General features: G+C 40.7%; 2 protein-coding genes across 2 annotated transcripts in view; one reads left to right on the forward strand and one right to left on the reverse strand.

Moving 5' to 3' along the window:
- DNAJC17 (DnaJ heat shock protein family (Hsp40) member C17) overlaps nucleotides 1-19090 on the forward strand; it is a 36957-nt gene that overhangs the window by 15840 nt on the left and 2027 nt on the right. The window contains exons 10-11 of the mRNA XM_032213540.1: nucleotides 1129-1209; nucleotides 3050-3172. Of these exons, the coding sequence (XP_032069431.1) occupies nucleotides 1129-1209; nucleotides 3050-3172 (204 nt within the window). The remainder of the gene's footprint in view (nucleotides 1-1128; nucleotides 1210-3049; nucleotides 3173-19090) is intronic.
- C1H15orf62 (chromosome 1 C15orf62 homolog) lies at nucleotides 10607-14123 on the reverse strand. Its single transcript, XM_032229517.1, has one exon. The coding sequence runs from the start codon at nucleotides 13197-13199 to the stop codon at nucleotides 12669-12671; it is 531 nt and encodes a 176-aa protein (XP_032085408.1). The 5' UTR covers nucleotides 13200-14123; the 3' UTR covers nucleotides 10607-12668.

The following is a 19090-nucleotide window of genomic DNA, read 5'->3' on the forward strand; positions in this document are numbered from 1 at the left end:
CAGGATCTGGTCTTAGAGAAATCTGGGGATTGTTTAACTATATACAGTAGTAGGAATAAACAAAAGCAGACAGACTAAATTCATTAGCATATGTATATTGTAGAAGGGTCACCAGAATGCCACATTCTGTATAATTATGGCAATTATGTAAAAATAATGAAGACATTTTATATAATTTTGCATAAACCAATGAGAAGATGCCATGATCATTATAAATCTTTTCCAGACACGTTAACAAGGATAGGCATTGCTTAATATGTATTAATATCTAATGTCACTTTGGTTAATACAAATTCACGATAGGCCTGCTTCATAGAATCCTTTGCTTAATCTAGCAATTCCTCTTTAACCAAATATTCTAGCTATTGATGCAGAAGATTTTCTTTCTTCTTTTCTCTTAAAACAAAGATGCTTCTCTTAAAAGCAATAATAGCATAATCTCACATACAGGCTTTATAACTGTCCCATACAATATGTAGAGTGGGTGACTCATGCTGAATTTTTTAAAAATAAGTTTAATTATATAATACAACTCAAAAAGCTATCCTCTTACAACAAAGAGAAACTAAAATATCATCTTCCTTGAACTGGCTTAAGCTTTTAAATTGAAGGCTTAATGTGACTAAATATAAGAAGAGGATGCATAGAAAAACCTAAAACAGTCCAATAATGAAGAGGAAATGAAAAATAATTTAGTCAAAGACACATTGGTTTGTGTGTGTGAGAGAGGTGGTGGGGAGAGAGCACATATAAATTACCCAATATGATATGGACTGTTAGTGAAGCAGAATTATCAAACATTAAGGTAAATATTTAATTTACATAATAGTTTGCTGTGTTACTATTAATACTTAAGGAGCAACTGCTCAGACAACTTATAGTTCTTCCTGATAATATACAGCTGTCCCTCTGCCCTAGCTAGAATAATCAGTAGGAGTTGCAGTCCATTCAGTTTTAAAAGGCCACTTATTGCCTATTCTTCCACTAGAATAATTTGACTGGTGCTTTTGTTCTTAGAGTCTGCATCATTTCTGGACTATACTATTTCTTTTGTGAATCAGTGTTCCCTGTAAAATCTCTGAAACCTCAGCCTGTATCTTACATTATGTTTCTTCTTGATTCTGATAGTATGGTGAAGTTCTTAATTTGCTGATCTCTAACAAGAAGACTGGAAGTGCAGTTGTGGAATTTGCAACAGTAAAAGCTGCTGTAAGTTACTTTAGTTTGTTTTTTAACTTGGAAATATGATGGTGTACCACAGGAGCTATAATAATAATATAATAATGCAAGAGGTTCTGCAGACAATTATTAAAGAAGGTAGCATTATAAAATACAGATAGTTCTTGTTTAACAACCACTCATTCAGCAAACATCCAAAGTTACAATGCACTGAATGAGACTTACCGCTAGTCCTCAAAGTTGCAAGTGTTGCAGTGACTCCATGGTCATGTGATTGCAATTTGGATGCTTGGTGACTAGTCTCCAATCACGATGACTGCAGCATCCCATAGTTATCACCATTTGTGACCTTCATGAGCAAGGTCAGTGAGAAAGCCAGCATGAGATCCAATGGTGGGTTCTGGATCCCAATGCAACCAGTGTGGTGCAACAGGGCTCGGCGTCCACCACATGAACATGCGCAGCACACGCGTGCAGCGCACACATGCATCCTTACTTCCTGAGATGCTCCACAATGCTCCAGCTGCTCGGCAGACTGTCACGCAGATGCCGTATGCTCCGTGCGCGGAAGCTCCAAAGAGCTCAAATACAGGTAAGGTCGGTGGGCAGACAGGTGGGCCCTCTGGAGCACCATATCAGAACGGTACCCAGTGCTCCCAGCAGGCACCAATATGCCCGTACTGGGGCGTACCGCCTACAACCCACCACAATGAGGTCCTAAATGGTGATCATGTGACATCACATCTATCAGAAGAATATAACTTTGAAGAAGGTTTTCAGAACTCAACTCACAAGGAAGTTGGTTAAAAGAAATCTCATAGCCCTTTTCTCCTCACTCCCTCATCTTTTGGTATGTTAATTCTGGTGCTAGGATAATTAGCAAGAAGAGAATTAATGTTTGAATTTACATTCATTGGAGAGGAAGATATTATAGCAGTCAGGGCACTTAATATACATTCAAAGGAATGTACTAGCACTGTTGTTTGCCTAGTGTGCTAGTGGCTACAAGCAGTGAGTTGCTTAGGAGGCAATCAAAAGCATTTTGTAAAACTGATTAGGGGTCCCCTCCATGTCAGACAGCAGTGCTAGCTAGCTGGAGGGTTCTAATCAACTAATTAAGGTCACAGAGCTGAGCTTATTAATTTGTCTGTAGAGCAGTTTAGCTATTTGCTACACAGAGAAAAGCAGCTCTGGAGAAGATAGCTTGTTTAGGCACTCTGTTATGCTAAAGAGGAGAAGGAAAAATGGGCCAGGCACAGGACAACACCTATTAACTGACTGTAAGGGTGAATACTTGATGGAGAGAGAGAAAGCTGCAAAGGTTGTAAAAGCAGGAATTGGTTGCAAAGTTTTCTCAGTGTTGTAACTGCAAATGGTCACTGTCTGAGGCAGTTGCTAAATGAGGACTATGTGTATAGAACTGGTCTTTAGTGAAGTTACTGCATGTAAAATACAAAATGTTTACAATAGTTGAGAAACCACTCTCAAGTACCTCTGTGGGTGAATGTCGTTACTATTATTATTCTTTTTTATCTGTTTGTAAAATGCCCTCTTGTTTGATATAGGTATCTATTGATATTTATTGATAGATATTGTGGTCTATTGAAAGAATTACAATATATTGTAAAATGATACATCCAACTGGATTATTGTCCTACTGTCAGTTGATATCCTATATCAAGTGATACGAATTAATTTGGCAATTCAGGAGGGAACTCAAAGCAAGCCTGGACTGAACTTCTCAGTTCCTTTTCACACAGCCATTCATTATTTGCCTGCAGCCATTCTTCTGTTTGCTCAAGTTAATTACCAAAGTAGAGTTCAATGAAATACAGATGATCACATGATGCTGTTTGTTTTTATCTGTTAGGAGATGGCAGTGAAGAATGAAGTTGGCCTAACATACAATCCTTTAAAAATCACCTGGCTGGAAGGTCAACCACAGAGTAGCACAGTGTTTGCTGATGGCAGTATTCACCCACATATATCCCAGGTAACACCAATACAAACTGCTTCTATTCTGTTTTAAAGTATAATTTTATTTTACATGTATTTGAGTGCTGCCAACATATTTCTTATATTTCTGATTTGGAAGACATTCTTTAAGCCCCAAGTTTTTCTTTTCAGATTTATTCTAACTGAAAAAAATATACATTTGTTTATATTTGGAATTCACATACACCCACTAGGCTAGAATTCATACAATTACTGCTAATTGGGAATGTGGAATGAAATATCCACAGTGTTTACTTTGTTGGGGTTATAGAAGAAATAATATTAGCAGCTGAAGAAATGGGAGCCTTTGAAATAGATAAATGTGGTAGTGTTTTTCTGGTAAGGGAATTAGGATAAACAAGTAGAATTTAGAATTTAGAATTTTATTAACATTTATAGGCCGCCCTTTTCCCTGAGGGGACTCAGGGCGGCTCACATAAAATCAGGAGGGGGGATACAAACAATAACACAGAAACATATAAGTAAAAATAATGGGCAACATTCATTCAACATTCGGGAGGGGCGGCTATCTTTGTCCCCAGGCCTGTCGGGCTAGCCAGGTCTTAAGGGCTATGCGGAAGGCCTGGACGGTGGTGAGAGTACGAATCTCCACGGGGAGCTCGTTCCAAAGGGTCGGAGCAACCACTGAAAAGGCCCTCCTCCTTGTGGTTGCCAGCCGGCACTGGCTGGCAGATGGAATTCGGAGGAGGCCCAATCTATGAGATCTAATTGGTCGCAGGGAGGTAATTGGCAGAAGGCGGTCTCTCAAGTACGCAGATCCACTACCATGTAGGGCTTTATGGGTGACTAGAAGCACCTTGAAGCGCACCCGGAGATCGACAGGTAGCCAGCGCAGCTCGCGGAGGATAGGTGTTATGTGGGTGAACCGAGGTGCACCCACAATCACTCGCGTGGCCGTGTTCTGGACTAGCTGCAGTCGCCGGATGCTCTTCAAGGGCAGCCCCATGTAGAGCACGTTGCAGTATTCCAGCCTAGAGGTCACAAGGGCCCGAGTGACTGTTGTGAGAGCCTCCCGATTCAGGAAGGGTCGCAACTGGCGCACCAGGCGAACCTGGGCAAATGCCCCCCTGGTCACAGCCATCAGGTGGTGGTCAAAAGATAGCTGTGGATCCAGGAGGACTCCCAAGTTGCGAACCCTCTCTGAGGGGTATAAAATTTGACCCCCCAGCCTGAGTGATGGAATGTTGGTCGAATCTTTGGGAGGGAAACACAACAGCCACTCGGTCTTTTCTGGGTTGAGTACAAGCTTGTTAGCCCTCATCCAGTCCATAACGGCCTCAAGACCCCGGCTCATCACGTCTGCCGCTTCATTGAGTTGGCACGGGGCGGACAGATACAACTGGGTATCGTCCGCATATTGGTGGTATCTTATCCCGTGCCTGCGGATGATCTCTCCCAGCGGTTTCATGTAGATGTTAAATAGTAGGGGGGATAAGACCGAACCCTGAGGCACCCCATATCTTAGGGGCCTAGGGGTCGATCTCTGCCTCCCCACTAACACCGACTGTGACCTGTCCGAGAGGTAGGAGGAGAACCACCGCAACACGGTGCCTCCCACTCCCACCTCCCGCAGTCGTCGCAGAAGGATACCATGGTCGATGGTATCGAAAGCCGCTGAGAGGTCAAGGAGAACCAGGATGGAGGGATGTCCTCCATCTCTGGCTCTCCAAAGATCATCGGTCAATGCGACCAAAGCGGTTTCTGTGCTGTAACCGGGTCTGAAGCCTGACTGGAAGGGGTCGAGATAGCTTGCTTCCTCCAAGGACCGCTGGAGCTGGAAGGCCACCACCTTCTCAACAACCTTCCCAAGAAAGGGAAGGTTGGAGACTGGGCGATAGTTATTAAGAACAGCTGGATCCAGGGATGGCTTCTTTAGGAGGGGTCTCACCACCGCCGCTTTTAATGTGGCGGGGAAGTTCCCCTCCCGAAGAGAGGCGATAACAACCGCCTGGATCCAGCCTCGTGTCACCTCACTGCTGTTAGTAACCAGCCATGAGGGACACGGATCCAGTACACAGGTGGAGGCACTTACAGCCCTCATGGCCTTGTCCACATCCCCAGGGGCAACATCCTGAAACTCAACCCAGAGATGGCGTACTTGATCCTCTTGTGCCTCGGCTGGAACTGCAGAGATGGAGTCCAAGTCCGACCGAAACCGAGCAATTTTGTCCGCCAAGAATTGGGCATAATCCTCAGCTCTGCCCTGCAAGGGTTCCCCCGCTTCCCTCTTATTTAATAGGGAGCGGGTTATCCTAAACAGGGCGGCTGGGCGAGACTCAGCGGACGCAACCAAGGTGGCTATATGAGATCTTTTCGCTGCCCTAAGTGCCCTGGTGTATTCCTTGGTGCAGGTGGTTACCATTGCTCGGTTCGCTTCGGACTTATCGGACCTCCATCGGTGCTCTAGGCATCTCCTCCGGCGCTTCATCTCCCGGAGTTCCTCGGTGAACCAAGGAGGTCTCCGGGATCCGCCGCCTCGGAGGAGCCGTAGTGGCGCAATCCGGTCGAGGGCCTCCGATGCTGCCGAGTGCCAAGCAGCAACCAGAGTCTCTACCGGACTGTGGGCGAAAGTATCAGGAATGACCCCAAGTTCCGTCTGGAACCTTAACGGCTCCATAAGTCGCCTGGGGCGGAACCACCTGGTCGGTTCCTCCTCCCTACAGTGGGGGTTTGGCCTCCGGAAGTCGAGCCTCAGCAGGCAGTGGTCTGACCACGACAGGGGTATGATGACATTACCCCTCAGACCAAGATCACAAATCCACTACTCCGAGAGGAATACGAGGTCGAGCATGTGACCCGCTGAATGGGTTGGGCCCCGGATTACTTGGGTCAAGCCCATGGCTGTCATGGAAGCCATGAACTCCTGCGCCCCATCAGAGTTTTCACCGAGCGACGGCAAATTAAAGTCCCCCAGGACCATCAACCTAGGGAACTCAATTGCCAGCTCGGCTACCGACTCGAGGAGCAAGGGGAGGGCTGCTGCAACGCTGTTGGGAGGCAGGTACGTTAACAGCAGACCCACTTGACCCTTGAGGTCCAACTTTAACAGCAGAGACTCACACCCGACAAGCTCCGGAGCAGGGACCCTGCGAGGAACTAACGACTCAAAGGTTCCTTATACTGGGAGCTCATGCTTTAGACAGAAGTTGGGCAATCTATTTGATGCTGAGAGCTGCTCATGTTATCAGATTCAGAGCTACATGCATATGCATGTGGATTGCAGATCTACCTCTCCCTCCCTTCCCAGCTATCTCAAGCAGAATTGCTAGAAGGGAAACAACATAGCTTCTCTGTCTTCTGTGGACCATAGTTACCTTGTTCCTACACTCAAAATAAAAATTATGCCTCTAATTATTGGAAACACTCAATATTTTTAAGCAACTCATTAATACTTTTTTTTGCAAATATGCAGTATGAAATATCTCAGATACCATCTCCCTGAAATGTAATTCCTCTTAAATATCTTAACTACACTTTCAAATCTCCACATAGACTTGTAGACTTTAAAATAATATTTAAAAAGACAATTTTGTTCTATGGTTTATAGCATGATAGTTTTTTTTCCTTTTGTTGATGGCAAAATGTGTTTTTGTGAAATATGTCTGCAAATACAATGTTTTATTTTTAAGTGTTCATTTATTTTGATTTTATATCTTCCATCTAGAAAATAATCTGTTAAATAATTTACAGACACAAAGCCAGATAGGTGTCACTAGGTGATGGTAGGAAAACTAAGGAGAATCTGTAGGTACATTGTAAATGTGATCTTTATTATATTATTGTAAGCTGCCTAGAGCAGCCACATAGCAAGATAGGCAGAAAAAAAATAGTAAATTAATAAATAAAAGTAATTCTACAGTAGCCTTCCCCCCTATTCCTTGAGTACGACTCCCATAATTTCCAACAAGAATTGTACATATGTGTGCTGGGAATATGTTCCTGTCCCCATTTCCCATCTGAAGTGTTGTGGCCTCTGCTCAAATGTAAACAAACAAAATTAAGAGATTTTGGTCTTAGTTTGGCCTCCTTTCTGGCAATATGTGGGTGAAAAAAAAGTTGTTATGTACTTAATGAGCAGGTATATTGCCAGCTTTTTTTAAAGAAGCATTTATTATGTGTGATAATAAGTAATAATTACTGATTACTTTGTTAATAGGGAATTTGGTAATTTGGGCTTAATTCACAGTGACTGGTCCTGAGAAACTGCTTTGCAATGACCCTGAGGTTTATTGCGCCCTGTGTAGCTCCACCTTGGACATATTTAGAGCTCTTTAGAGTGATTGCCTTTCTACTCCTATTCCACAGGACTGCGTTTACTGCCATAGCTTATCTTGACCAGAATACATTAGAGAAAAATGCTATGGCCAGCAATACTCAACTGGATAAAATCCATGAGAATCCCCAGGTTATATGGGTTATTTGTTATTAACTTAACAACTGCAATTATTTACTTAACAATTGTGACAAGAATGATCGTAAAATGGGGCAAAACAACTACACTACTTTGCTGATCAATGGAAATTTTGGGCTCATTTTTTTTAATGTTCGAAAGATTGGCAGATCTATCGCAAGCAGTCCTGATATATATTGTTGGTTCTAAATCCCATTCCTAAGAGTGAAAGTGGATCAACTGATTACAATTAAAAGTTTTTGCTCATGTTTTGGTAATAGAACCCTGGTGTTAAGTAGAGGTAGTCTTTGACCTATAACCTCAATCGAACCCAAAATTTCCATTGATCAACAAAGCAGTTGCTGAATTTTGCCCCAGTTTATGCTCTTTCTTGCCACAATTGTTAAGTGAATAACTGCAGTTGTTAAGGTAATAACACGGTTGTTAAGTGAATCTGGCTTCCCCATTGACTTTGCTTGTCAGAAGGTTGCAAAAGGCGATCACATGATCCAGGGACATGTAACTGTCATAAATACATGCCAGTTGTCAAGCATCCGGATTTTGATCATGTGACCATGGGATTGGTGCAATGGTCATAAGTGTGAAAACTGGTCATGTCACTTTTTTCAGTGCCATTGTAACTTCCAGTGGCCACTAAAGAAATGGTTGTAAGTCAAGTACTACCTGTATTGCTTGTTATGTCATTGAAGATGGCAACATCTAGCTGAATTGGCCTGAACTCAAAAAAGCTAACCAAGTCAGATCTGATTAAGATTTGAATGGGATTTAACCAGATTATCTCAAGAGTACAGTTTAAAATGACAAATTCAAAAAACATTACAGGAGAACACAGAGACAGATCTCTTACATATGTTGCCAAAAAACATGGGTGTATCCATGGAGTCACTAGGAGTCAAGAATGATTCACGAGAGACGTTAGCCATTGCTTCTTATGAAGTCTTTTCTTTATTACTTATTTTGCTTTTTCTTCTTTTCAAGGGCCATTGGACATGTCTTTGCTAAAAGGTTTTTTTTATTAAAAAAATTAGACGCTCCAATTAAGTATATAGCTTATAGTGGCGAGGTAGTTGTGCTAAATAAAAGTCCTTGTTAGATCGCGGAGGTTGGACTGTTCTGTTCCAATATTATTAGGTGATCCATTGCTGAATTACGTTTTTGACTACACAGCAGCAATTTAATGCAATTATATTGCAATTTATATCAGGTCATGTACAGTGGGGCAAAAAAGTATTTAGTCAGCCACCAATAATGCAATTTCTCCCACTTAAAAAGATGAGAGAGGCCTGTAATTGACATCATAGGTAGACCTCAACTATGAGAGACAAAATGAGAAAACAAATCCAGACAATCACATTGTGTGGAAATAAGTATATTTTATATCAGTATATTTTTAGATTAAAAGAACAGCATTTTATCCTGAAGGAATATCTTGAACCTGAACCAACTGAGAATAATTAAAGAGATAAGCCTCTGTTCAGTGCTGAGTTAGTTTGGAAGATCGGGCTTCACTTAAAATTGCAGAATGGCCCTACATTCAATTAAAATATCCTTTAATCACATAGTATGGACTGTATGTGCAAGCAGTTTCTGAAATCCCTAAATTACAGGTGGACCTCTCATTTAGTGACCAAAGTTACAATGACACTGAACAAAAGGGACTTATGACCAGTTTTCATACTTATGAACATTGCAGGAACCCCAAGTCAGATTTGCGTAATAACTGCATGATTTGCTTAACAGCTGCAGTGACTCGCTTAACAGTTGTGGCAAAAAGGTTGTAAAATGGGGTAAAATTCACTGCCTTGCTTAGCAACAGAAATTTTGGGCTCAGTTGTGGTCATAAATCAAGGATTATCTATATTAGAATAATTGAAAAAAGAATAACTGAAAAGATTCTATACCTATTGTTTATTTTTCCAGACAATTGAAGAATATTATCCAGATAGGAATTAGTTTTGCAAGAATTTCAGAAGAAATAGCTAACATATTCTAACTAACGGATTACAATAAAATCAGTAAAACATTAAAGATTAAAAGGTGGCAACTGTGACTAACCAGATGGAATTAAGCAAGGGGTTTCTGTCTCTTGCCAAAGGCCTGGATGAACAGCCGAGTCTTCATGGCTCTTCTGAACAATCACAGAACAGAGCCATCTGGTCTTGGGAGGAATCTTGTTCTAGAGGGCAGATGCTGCTACAGGGGAGGTGTCCCTCCTGCATCCTGATAGAGGACTTTTTTTAATTGAAGGAACTCAGCACATCTGCTTTGAAGGATTGAGTTGCCTGGGCAGATGCTACAAGTGACAGATAACATAATAACCAGGTACTACGTTATATATAGGATTGTATAGATAACTACCGTATATACTCGAGTATAGGCCGACCCGAATATAAGCCGAGGCACCTAATTTTACCACAAAAAACTGGAAAAGTTATTGACTCGAGTATAAGCCTAGGGTGGGAAATGCAGCAGCTACCGGTAAATTTCAAAAATAAAAATAGATACCAATAATGTTTTTGAATATTTATTTCAAAGAAAAACAGTAAACTAGCGGTGTATTCAATGAAATACTTCACTCACCTCATGATGCTGATGTCCCGCTGTGATGATGATGTCCCGTGCAGCCGCGGGAGCGATGTCCCGCCTCCTATGACACATGGCACAGTGATTCCTATCATTGGATCACTGTACCAGAGGAGGTGGGACATCGCTATGTGGCTGCTTGCCATAACAAGGAGGAGGTGGGACATCGTTGCAGAGCGGCAGGAGGGGGAGGAAGGGGAATCGTAAGACAGCCCTGCATTACATTAGAACGTGAGGAGGGGGGATGGTGCGGTGCGCGCTGCGCGGCAAACTGACACAGAGGGAGGGGAAACTCACAGGGGCACTGGGCCATTCACGAGTGTCACCCAGCGGCATGGCCCCGCCCCTTTTTCTCCTCCATTTCGGGCAAATTTTTCACTGACTCGAGTATAAGCCGAGGCGGCTTTTTTCAGCCCAAAAAGTGGGCTGAAAAACTAGGCTTATACTCGAGTATATACAGTACATCTTGAATGACACCCAGAACTAAATGGCAACCAATGCAACTTGAAAAGCCGAGGTGTTAAATGGGTATATCAATGTATTACTGCACATATCGTTGCATTCTGGACCAGTGGAAGCTTCAAGGGCAGTCCCATGTAGAACATGTAGTACCGTAATCAAGTTCTGAAGAGATTAGAGCATGAGTGAACAACTGAAGGGCCCTGTGATACATTAATACACTTTTTCCTTTTGTGTTGCTTTGTTTGGGTTTTGTTTTTTATATTTACTCTGTTTTTTTTATGTTGTGGTAGTTTTTTCAGTCTGTTAAGTATATTATGGCAAAAAGAATAAAAACTAAAATAAAAAAGGGCAACAGATGTCATCGATTTGTTTTGTAGTAAACCGCATTTAGTCATGTTTATGATAATCATTTTGGTGGAATAGGTGAACATCCCCTATGGATTTACAGTATTGTGATGACACATGCCACGCAATATGTTAAAAGAGCTCAGTAGCTAAAAATAATACCTGCCCCCAAGTCATTCCTCTTCTGGGCCTGCAAGTTACATTGTGCTTGGAACTGGAGCAGTTTGTTCTACCATTAATTTTAATGAGAGGAAAATGTTTTACAGTTACACTGCTCAAAGAAACCAGTGGGAAAGTACCTTCCTACAACTACTTGTTCTAGATTTTGTGAGGTAGTTTCACTACAGATTCCTCTCTTGTGCCTCCTTTTTTTCTTGTCACTCATGGGGTTGATTTATCAATTTGATGGCAATTATAGGCCTATATTGTATAAATGTTGTCATTCTCATGCATCGAGGAGGGAACATCTTGTGGTTTGAACCTGTTTGTCGGCAATACTTTGAAGTATATAATACTATTGATTTTTGTTTGTTTGTGTGTGTGTGTGTTAGAAAACTGAGATAATTGCAAAGTCTGGCTATATTTGTTCTCAGTCTGAGGAAGTAAACATGAGCTCATTTTTGACACTGATATACTCATACCACCTTGAAGTTGAAAAAACAATGGAAGCCCTTCTTGTATCACGTATTCATGTCACAATCCAGTTTTAAGCAATAGGTGGAGTTCAGAATTCAGAAGTATTAATAGCATTAGTCATGTTTGCATCTGCCTGACGCAGCTGCTTTAATTTGGCAACAAAACGGCTGTGGGATTCTGATCCAATTTGGATGAAGTCCCTTGCTGCTCTCTTCTGAAACTATGGTTTCCTCATTCCAGCTGTTTGCTTCTTTAATTGATGTTACTATAAGCCACAATGATGTCTGCAAATGATTGCTAGTAGAAGATACAGTACTTCATAAAGTAGGATAACCTTCCCCCCCCCCCCAATTTAACATCTTTCAGATGTGTTTCATCACAGCAATGATCAAATTGGTTGAAACTAGTAGAACCAAATAATTTTGAAGATGCCAGGCTAGAAAGGGTAATACTAAGACTTTCATTTATCTATTAAATGAATACTGGTCACTGGAAATTAAAAAAATGTGCAAAGGAAATAAAGCAAATTGGTTTAATAAAGAATAGCATATGCATTCACATTTTATATTCATGTAATTGCAATTATTAATTCTCCCAATCAGTTCCTCCAAATTGAAGGAAGAAATTAGAAAAATTCTGTACTGGCACAAAAGAAGATAAATTTCATATTTAGAGTTCCCATTTCATTATTAGTAGATCAGGACTCCTGCCTCCTGTGTCCTATCAAAACCTTATTTATAACAATTGAGTTCTGAGATATTTAAGGTTATTTTACCCAAACAAATCCAGAGATGCAGCGTTCCCAGCCAAAACCATCGTCTTCTTACACATATTCATACTGTCTAGAATTTCTGATTGGTTAAATATAGCAAGTATATTGCCTGCTTATCAAAATGAGATAGAAAACATAATTTACTTAATAGCAACTTCTAATCTTCTTTGGGGAAAAAATATTTTAAAAAGAACTAAAAATAACTTAGTCCATGAATCAGATGAGTCAGTATGATTAATTTCTTGGTTTTAGTGAGAATTCCAGCTAATTTAATAGTAAATTCTGTTTTCTGAGTGTTTGTAAAACATCATCCAGGAGTGAGGGTCCCAAATCTAGTGTGAAGGAAAGGAAGGGGTCTGATGGATCAAAAGGAGGCTTACTGTTCCTGGGGAGTGTTTCAGAGTTCATGGTTTGGGCTTTGTATAATAGATCAGGTTGCGTTTGAGTAGCCTTATGAAAATGGCAGGAAGTGCTTGAAAAGGATATATCTGTAGAGGAAGATTCTCTGTGGTCTATTATATTGGGGCAGCTGGCAGTGTCCAGATATAAGCGAGGTGGTTTGGGAGGTGGTTGTGTTTTAGTGGTAAGATTTTGTTCACTTTGACATGGAAAATAGTCTTGCTTGACTTTGAAATTTCTTAGGAATCTCTTTTTGTCGTACTGTTCATTGGAGTCTAATGTTTGGCTGTTCTGGTTCAAGATAATAGTCTGGTTGCCCAATTTCTTGTTCCTTCTGAATGAGAGCCGCTTGAAGAAACCTGAGGACCTAATAGATCCTCTCCGCCATGTGTCCATGTTGAGAGAAGCAATAAAGTGATGTTTGCTAACTAATCAATAGTCTTCAGGTAAATTGAGGCTCCTGGAGTAGAGAACTTCTTTCTTGTTTGCTAGAAGTAGAAAAGAGACATTAACAAGCAGGTCTGTGTATTCAAAGTTAGGATTTGCTTGCATTCTTAAAGAAAAGAATGTGTACGGAATGCCGCAAAAGTAATTTTCACAATAAGTCTCATTGCTAGAGTTCTGCAACCCTCCAAGTAACTTAAGGTTTTGAGAAAAATACTGAGTAAATGTAGTTTCTGATATCAAAGCCCAAATGTAAGAAAATGCATCTCCATCTTAAACAGAAATTTATCTCAGAATTAAAAGTTTTATTATTAGTATTTTTATTTGGTACAGCTTTATATCTAAGCACACTACAAGACCTACAAAATATTTACAATTTATACATTTCAGATTCTTTTATTTTTTATACCCCTGAATGCTTATTCAAAGTCCAAATTTACAGAAGTACAATAGAGGCGCTTTCAAGTCAAGCTTGTTGTTGTTGTGTTGTGTTGTTACGTTAGCCAGGAGTAGTAGTTTGGCTGCCAGTTTACTAACTGTGTTGTGGTACACGCTCTCATGTTTCTCAAGATGCACCACAGGAGGGCAAGCTGGCTTCACACCAGAAAGAAAGCTGCTCCTCCTGCAGGATCATCCAAGGCGCCCCTCCCTCTACTGGAGCTGCCTCATAAACAGACATTGCAACCGGGAAAGTTCTGAGCCTGTAGGAATCTGATAGCCTGCAAGAAGCACCTATTCTGACCTAGGTTTTCCCAGCAGCACGAAGCTTCAGGGATGGGTTTCAGCAGGCACTTGCTAGTTTGCTTGTGTGCAGTAAAAATTGTTCTGTGCATGTGCAGAAGCGAAAAACAAGATGGTGCTGCCTATGGCACCGCCTGGAGAACCAGTTCGGGGGTATGGCAGGCCTGGGTCACTGCCAGTTCCCGCGACCCAGGCTGCCAAATCACTACTGGTTCGGCCAAACTGGTCCGAACCGGTAGGAACCCACCACTGCGAAGCCCTCATCCCGATAAACCCCTTTTATTTAATTTACAGTGAATTCCTCTCTAGCAAAGTCTTTTCTCTCTCAGTCTTTCAAGATAGTTCACAATTGCCGACCTTTATCAGGCTTGGAGAATGGCCAGGCCTATATCTTTCAGATGCTGCAACATTTGGCAAGAATGCAGGAATGGATTAATTATCTTCTGCAAACACCGCTCCCCTTTTTCTCCTCTTTTATTCCCTATGGGAGGGGCCATTCACCATCCACCTGTGGCCTTACTCCCAAGTCAACCCTTGTTCCTTAGCTGTTCCCTTTGTCTGGCAACTCTGCACCTGCGCACACTGGGAAAACAAGCTCCAGCTGTTCGTCTGCCTCACTGATGTCTGACTCCAAAGGTAGCTAATAACTGTCAGACGGCCTGGCCCCATCTCTGCCTCCGATGCAGAGCATTCATCAGAGCCTTCCCCAGACTCCAGGAGTGGCCCATGTTCCTCCCCAACCTCCTCCCTGTCCGAATCTGCTGCCAGCTCTGCTGGCTGCTGGCGGGCCACAAAAGCACCAGCTCATCTCCCCACTGAAGTGGTACCTATTTATCTACTTGCATATAACTTGCTTTCAAACTGCTAGGTGATCAGAAGCTGAGGCAAGTGACAGGAGCTCACCCCATAACGCTAGGATTCGAACCATTGGAACAGACACCACCTCCAGCATTATTCTTAAAACCACTGAACCATGGTGCCTCTAAGTCAAACTTGATTCTTTGTGATTTCTTGGATATATCTATTCCTAGCAACAGTACAAAAGTGATATGCTATTAATTTCTTCTGGGTTATTTTCCTACTTTCCTGTTCAGCCCTATTCAACCTGACAGTCTCTCATCTAATATTAACTAGGTTCAACTCTACTTAATTGACTAGCTGCTGCCATCTAGCTAGATATTTATACTATAGTTGGTCCAGCCCTTACAAACTTTAGATAAACATCATAGCTTTAAATTCTACCTGCAGCGGTAAAAAGTATGGCATTTTTTGGGCGTGAACTTATTCCACAGTTTATACCCTGTTGGTATGGATCCTTTTGCATTAGTTTGCATCATCTTTCTGTTTCATTAGATTATATCTCCCCTATTCAACATCCAACCCTCCTCCTATTATTCCAGTTTCGATGCTCTCTCTCTCTTCCACAGCTTTCAGTAAATATCTGCCTCTTTTCACTTCCTTACACTCAATTCAATTCTTATTTCCTCTTTCGTTGCTTATTTCGGCCATAGCTTTACTTGTTTTTCTCATCAGGCCTTTTGCATTTATTCACATTTCCTATTTGGGTCAAGAACTAATACCTAACCTGGGCTTGCTCCATTTGATCGACCTATCAGTAAACTGTCTTCCCCATGTTCTGCTTTTCAGTCTTCATTCACAAGGACCAGATGATGCCCATTGTATATAGTAACTGGCAGATGTGGAAGATATGGAAATTTGCATTGTTTCTTATTTGTGGACTGCCATCCCTACATTACCCATCTTTAGTATGGGAAGTTGTTCTGTATCTTGGCTTCCAAACTGTGCTGATATATCGAATTTGAATGAAAGTATAAATACTTGTAGAACGCTACACCTGGATCGCAGAGTTGAACTATCACAATAATGAAAAGCATTCAATTTCCTACTGTGAAAAAGTTCTCTATGACCCCCCGAGAGAGAGGGATCTATTAGCAAAAATAACCGAAACATTTATAAATGAAGTAATTGTGGCTTAGAGCGTTAAAACAAAATAAAATGTAGAATTAATACTTACAGTGAGATGGACCAATAGAGAAGCAGCCAAGTGGGAAGCATAGAAGGAAGCCCATTCAGTTCAGTGCACATTGTGGTTTTATTCCTTGGCAGTTGTTGAAAGATCATAGCATATTTTCAGATTTCTTTGTTTCAAGCACCTTCTTCAGCACGTACTTTTCACTTCTCGCTCAGCCACTCATATGTTCTGTGGGTGGTAATTCCTTTGTGTGTGTTCTATGCCAAGCCCTTGCTGACTCAGTGACATCAGAAACTGGGATTTATACTATTACCTAATTGCCTAGGTTGCAGGAAATAGGTGTGTATGACTCTGAAGCCTCAGCCCACATTACTTTGCCTCAAGAGAAACTAGAGTTTCTGTGGAATCTTGGAACCACAGATTTTTATTCTTCAGGAGTGTTAATGGAAGAAGGTACAGATACGGAAATAAAAAAGGATCTAGCAAATTTAGTTCTGTTGGCCAAGCCCCTAATTCAAGAGATTTATGTAATTCCACAAATGGTTTCAAATAGAATGTCTCTTCCTCCCTTCCCCTCCCCTCTATTGAAATGAGGATGGTGCAATAAAACACAGAATTCTAGTGCTGAGGACTTACATCAGAAACAACATGGCAAATGGTTAGGAAAAAAATTATGGCCTGAGATATTTTAAATTGTCTTTGCCTGTGTTTTTGTCTAATGCTTTTGCTTCTCCGTTGAACTTGATCTTATCTTTGTGGAATTAAAAAGCAATTTTTGTAGATTCTGTAACAATTTTTCAACTGTTTCCCCCAAGTATTTCCTTTCTGTTCCTGTAATCACTCTTGCCTTCATTAACCTATGCAAAGACATATTTTTCCAGACATCCTAATGGTGAGTCAGTATGATATACTACCTGATATTTGGGTAGAGGTACCCTGAAGTCTGTTTCAGTTCCTGCTTATCTATGAAACTTGCTGTGTTAGTTAAAGTAAAATCAGGGGTGTCTGCAGTATAGTGTTGTGTATAAAGGTCTAATTTCCTTGGAGCCTGGAGAAACTTCATGTTACTGCAGTATAATTGGAAGCACTAATGCAGTTTCCTAATAGCTGTAGGAGCAGAGGATTCAGTACATTAAATTTAACAAATGAATATCAGATCACTTTCATTTATCATAGCTAAAATGGCTGTTATAAATATTCATATAAAGTTTCTCTTTATATGAATATTATAGCTGCTTCTTTAGATAACAAGATAAATTGTACTATCTTTCAATCTTAGAAATAATGTTCCTGCATTAAGATTTCCTACATCATATTTAATATTCAATGAAACAATAAAATCAACATTCTGAAACCTATAATTCAATTAGTGAGAGATGTAGAATCCTACAAGCCTACTCGGACTTCTTCACTTTATAATTTCTATAACAATACTTTCTTACAAGTCCATATGAGTAAATTGGGAACTGATACAATCCAATTGCTTCTCTGTGTAGAGTTTTCCAACTAATCTGATTGGCCAGATAATTTAAAAAAATCTTACAACACTATATAGGTATACTTTTGCTTATGTAACATGTCTATATGATGAGACAATTAAGAACTTTACCTATCTTTAAAGATTTAGGTCAGCTTAACTCTCCAACAAGGGACAGGTAGATGCCTCTGGACAATATGTGATAGCCATTTATTGCTGTGTTTTGCATAGCATCTGATATTGAAAAAATCACTGCTTGCAAAGTATCATTTAAATCATTATTAATATGTTATGTTAGGCTCCCTGCCTTAATCTTCTTAATCCTAAAAATATATGATTTAATCTGTCAATCCTATTTCCTTTGGTAATGTGTTCCATCATAGAAGAAAACTAATCTAAATGTAAGATGTTTATGCCAATGTGACATTTCTAAAATGCTAGCAAGGTTAAAGCAAAATAAGTATACAATCACAGCATTTTAAATAAATATATGAGTTTTAAGGCGAATTGCTTTAGATAGCCTTTTTGGACCTATTTTGGCATTTTCCCCCCCTTTTTTTATCCATTCCGTTTGTTCAATGGCACTTCGCTTGTACCACACTCCAGACCCAGTCTAAAAGGAAAACCAAAGTCCTTTTTGTGGATTAGAGCAGATTAGATTGTTCAAACTTGTTTTCATTTTTGTTGGGTTTTTTTATAGTTTTAACGAGGGTGTGCCTGGTATCCTAATTTTGTGAAATGCAGTGGTGTAGGTTTGCCAAGAAAGATTCCATTCCCTTGTATTTATTTTATTTACATTCCGCCATTATTATCTATAACTTAGGATGGCATACATACTTTGCACACCTTTCTACTCCTATTTTTCCACCACAACCACCCTGTGAGAGGTATGTGTGTGTGTGAGAGAGAGAGAAAGATGTCACACAGCCAGTTTTTATGCCTAAAGAAGGATTAGAACTCGCAGTCCTCCGGTGTCTAACCTGGTGCCTTAACCACTAGACCAAACTGGCTCTATAACTACAGGGTGTCTCCAAAATCTTGTCTGGAAAGAAGCAGAATATAGCCTTGGCTCTCCTATCACCACCATTTCCAAATGTGCTAAATTTTCTATGGGTAATTTGTCTTGCTCAACTTTAGCAGTATTAAGATGTATGAACATTAGTTCTAGGAGTTGGAAGTCCACACGCCTTAAAAGCCACAAAGGCTTGAGAAGCACTAATTTTAGATTATAGTTTCCTATTGTATTGGCCTCTCAGCTAGGCATTTCTTTTCTATAGCTCCCTCAGAAATCCTCCAAAAACTTTTCATAGTTAGAGGCATACATACAGGTTGGTCTTGACTTATGACGGCAATTGAGACTGAAATTTCCATTGCCAAGCAATAGTCCTAAAATGTGACTACATCGCTTAGTGACCGCAATCCCTGCAGTATCAGTTGCTGATTTTAACTGATTCCCACAGTTTAGGCAAGGCAACTTCTTGCCAGCTTCTTACACCCAAAATTAGTGGGGGACTCGGCAAGTTCCAAATCAGCAGGCAGGTAAGTGGTTTCTGCTGGTTGGGGGAGGAAGTGAGGAGATGTGCAAGAGAGGCTGCTCAGGGAAAATGGGTGCATGAGAAGTTCCACGAGTCA

Source organism: Thamnophis elegans, chromosome 1 (genome assembly GCF_009769535.1).
Source record: "Thamnophis elegans isolate rThaEle1 chromosome 1, rThaEle1.pri, whole genome shotgun sequence".
NCBI classification, from domain to species: Eukaryota; Metazoa; Chordata; class Lepidosauria; order Squamata; family Colubridae; genus Thamnophis; species Thamnophis elegans.

What these genes read in the sequence shown, in the direction of transcription:
- C1H15orf62 (XM_032229517.1), bottom strand. Translation starts at nt 13,199, where the DNA reads ATGGACACATGGCGGAGAGGATCTATTAGGTCCTCAGGTTTCTTCAAG.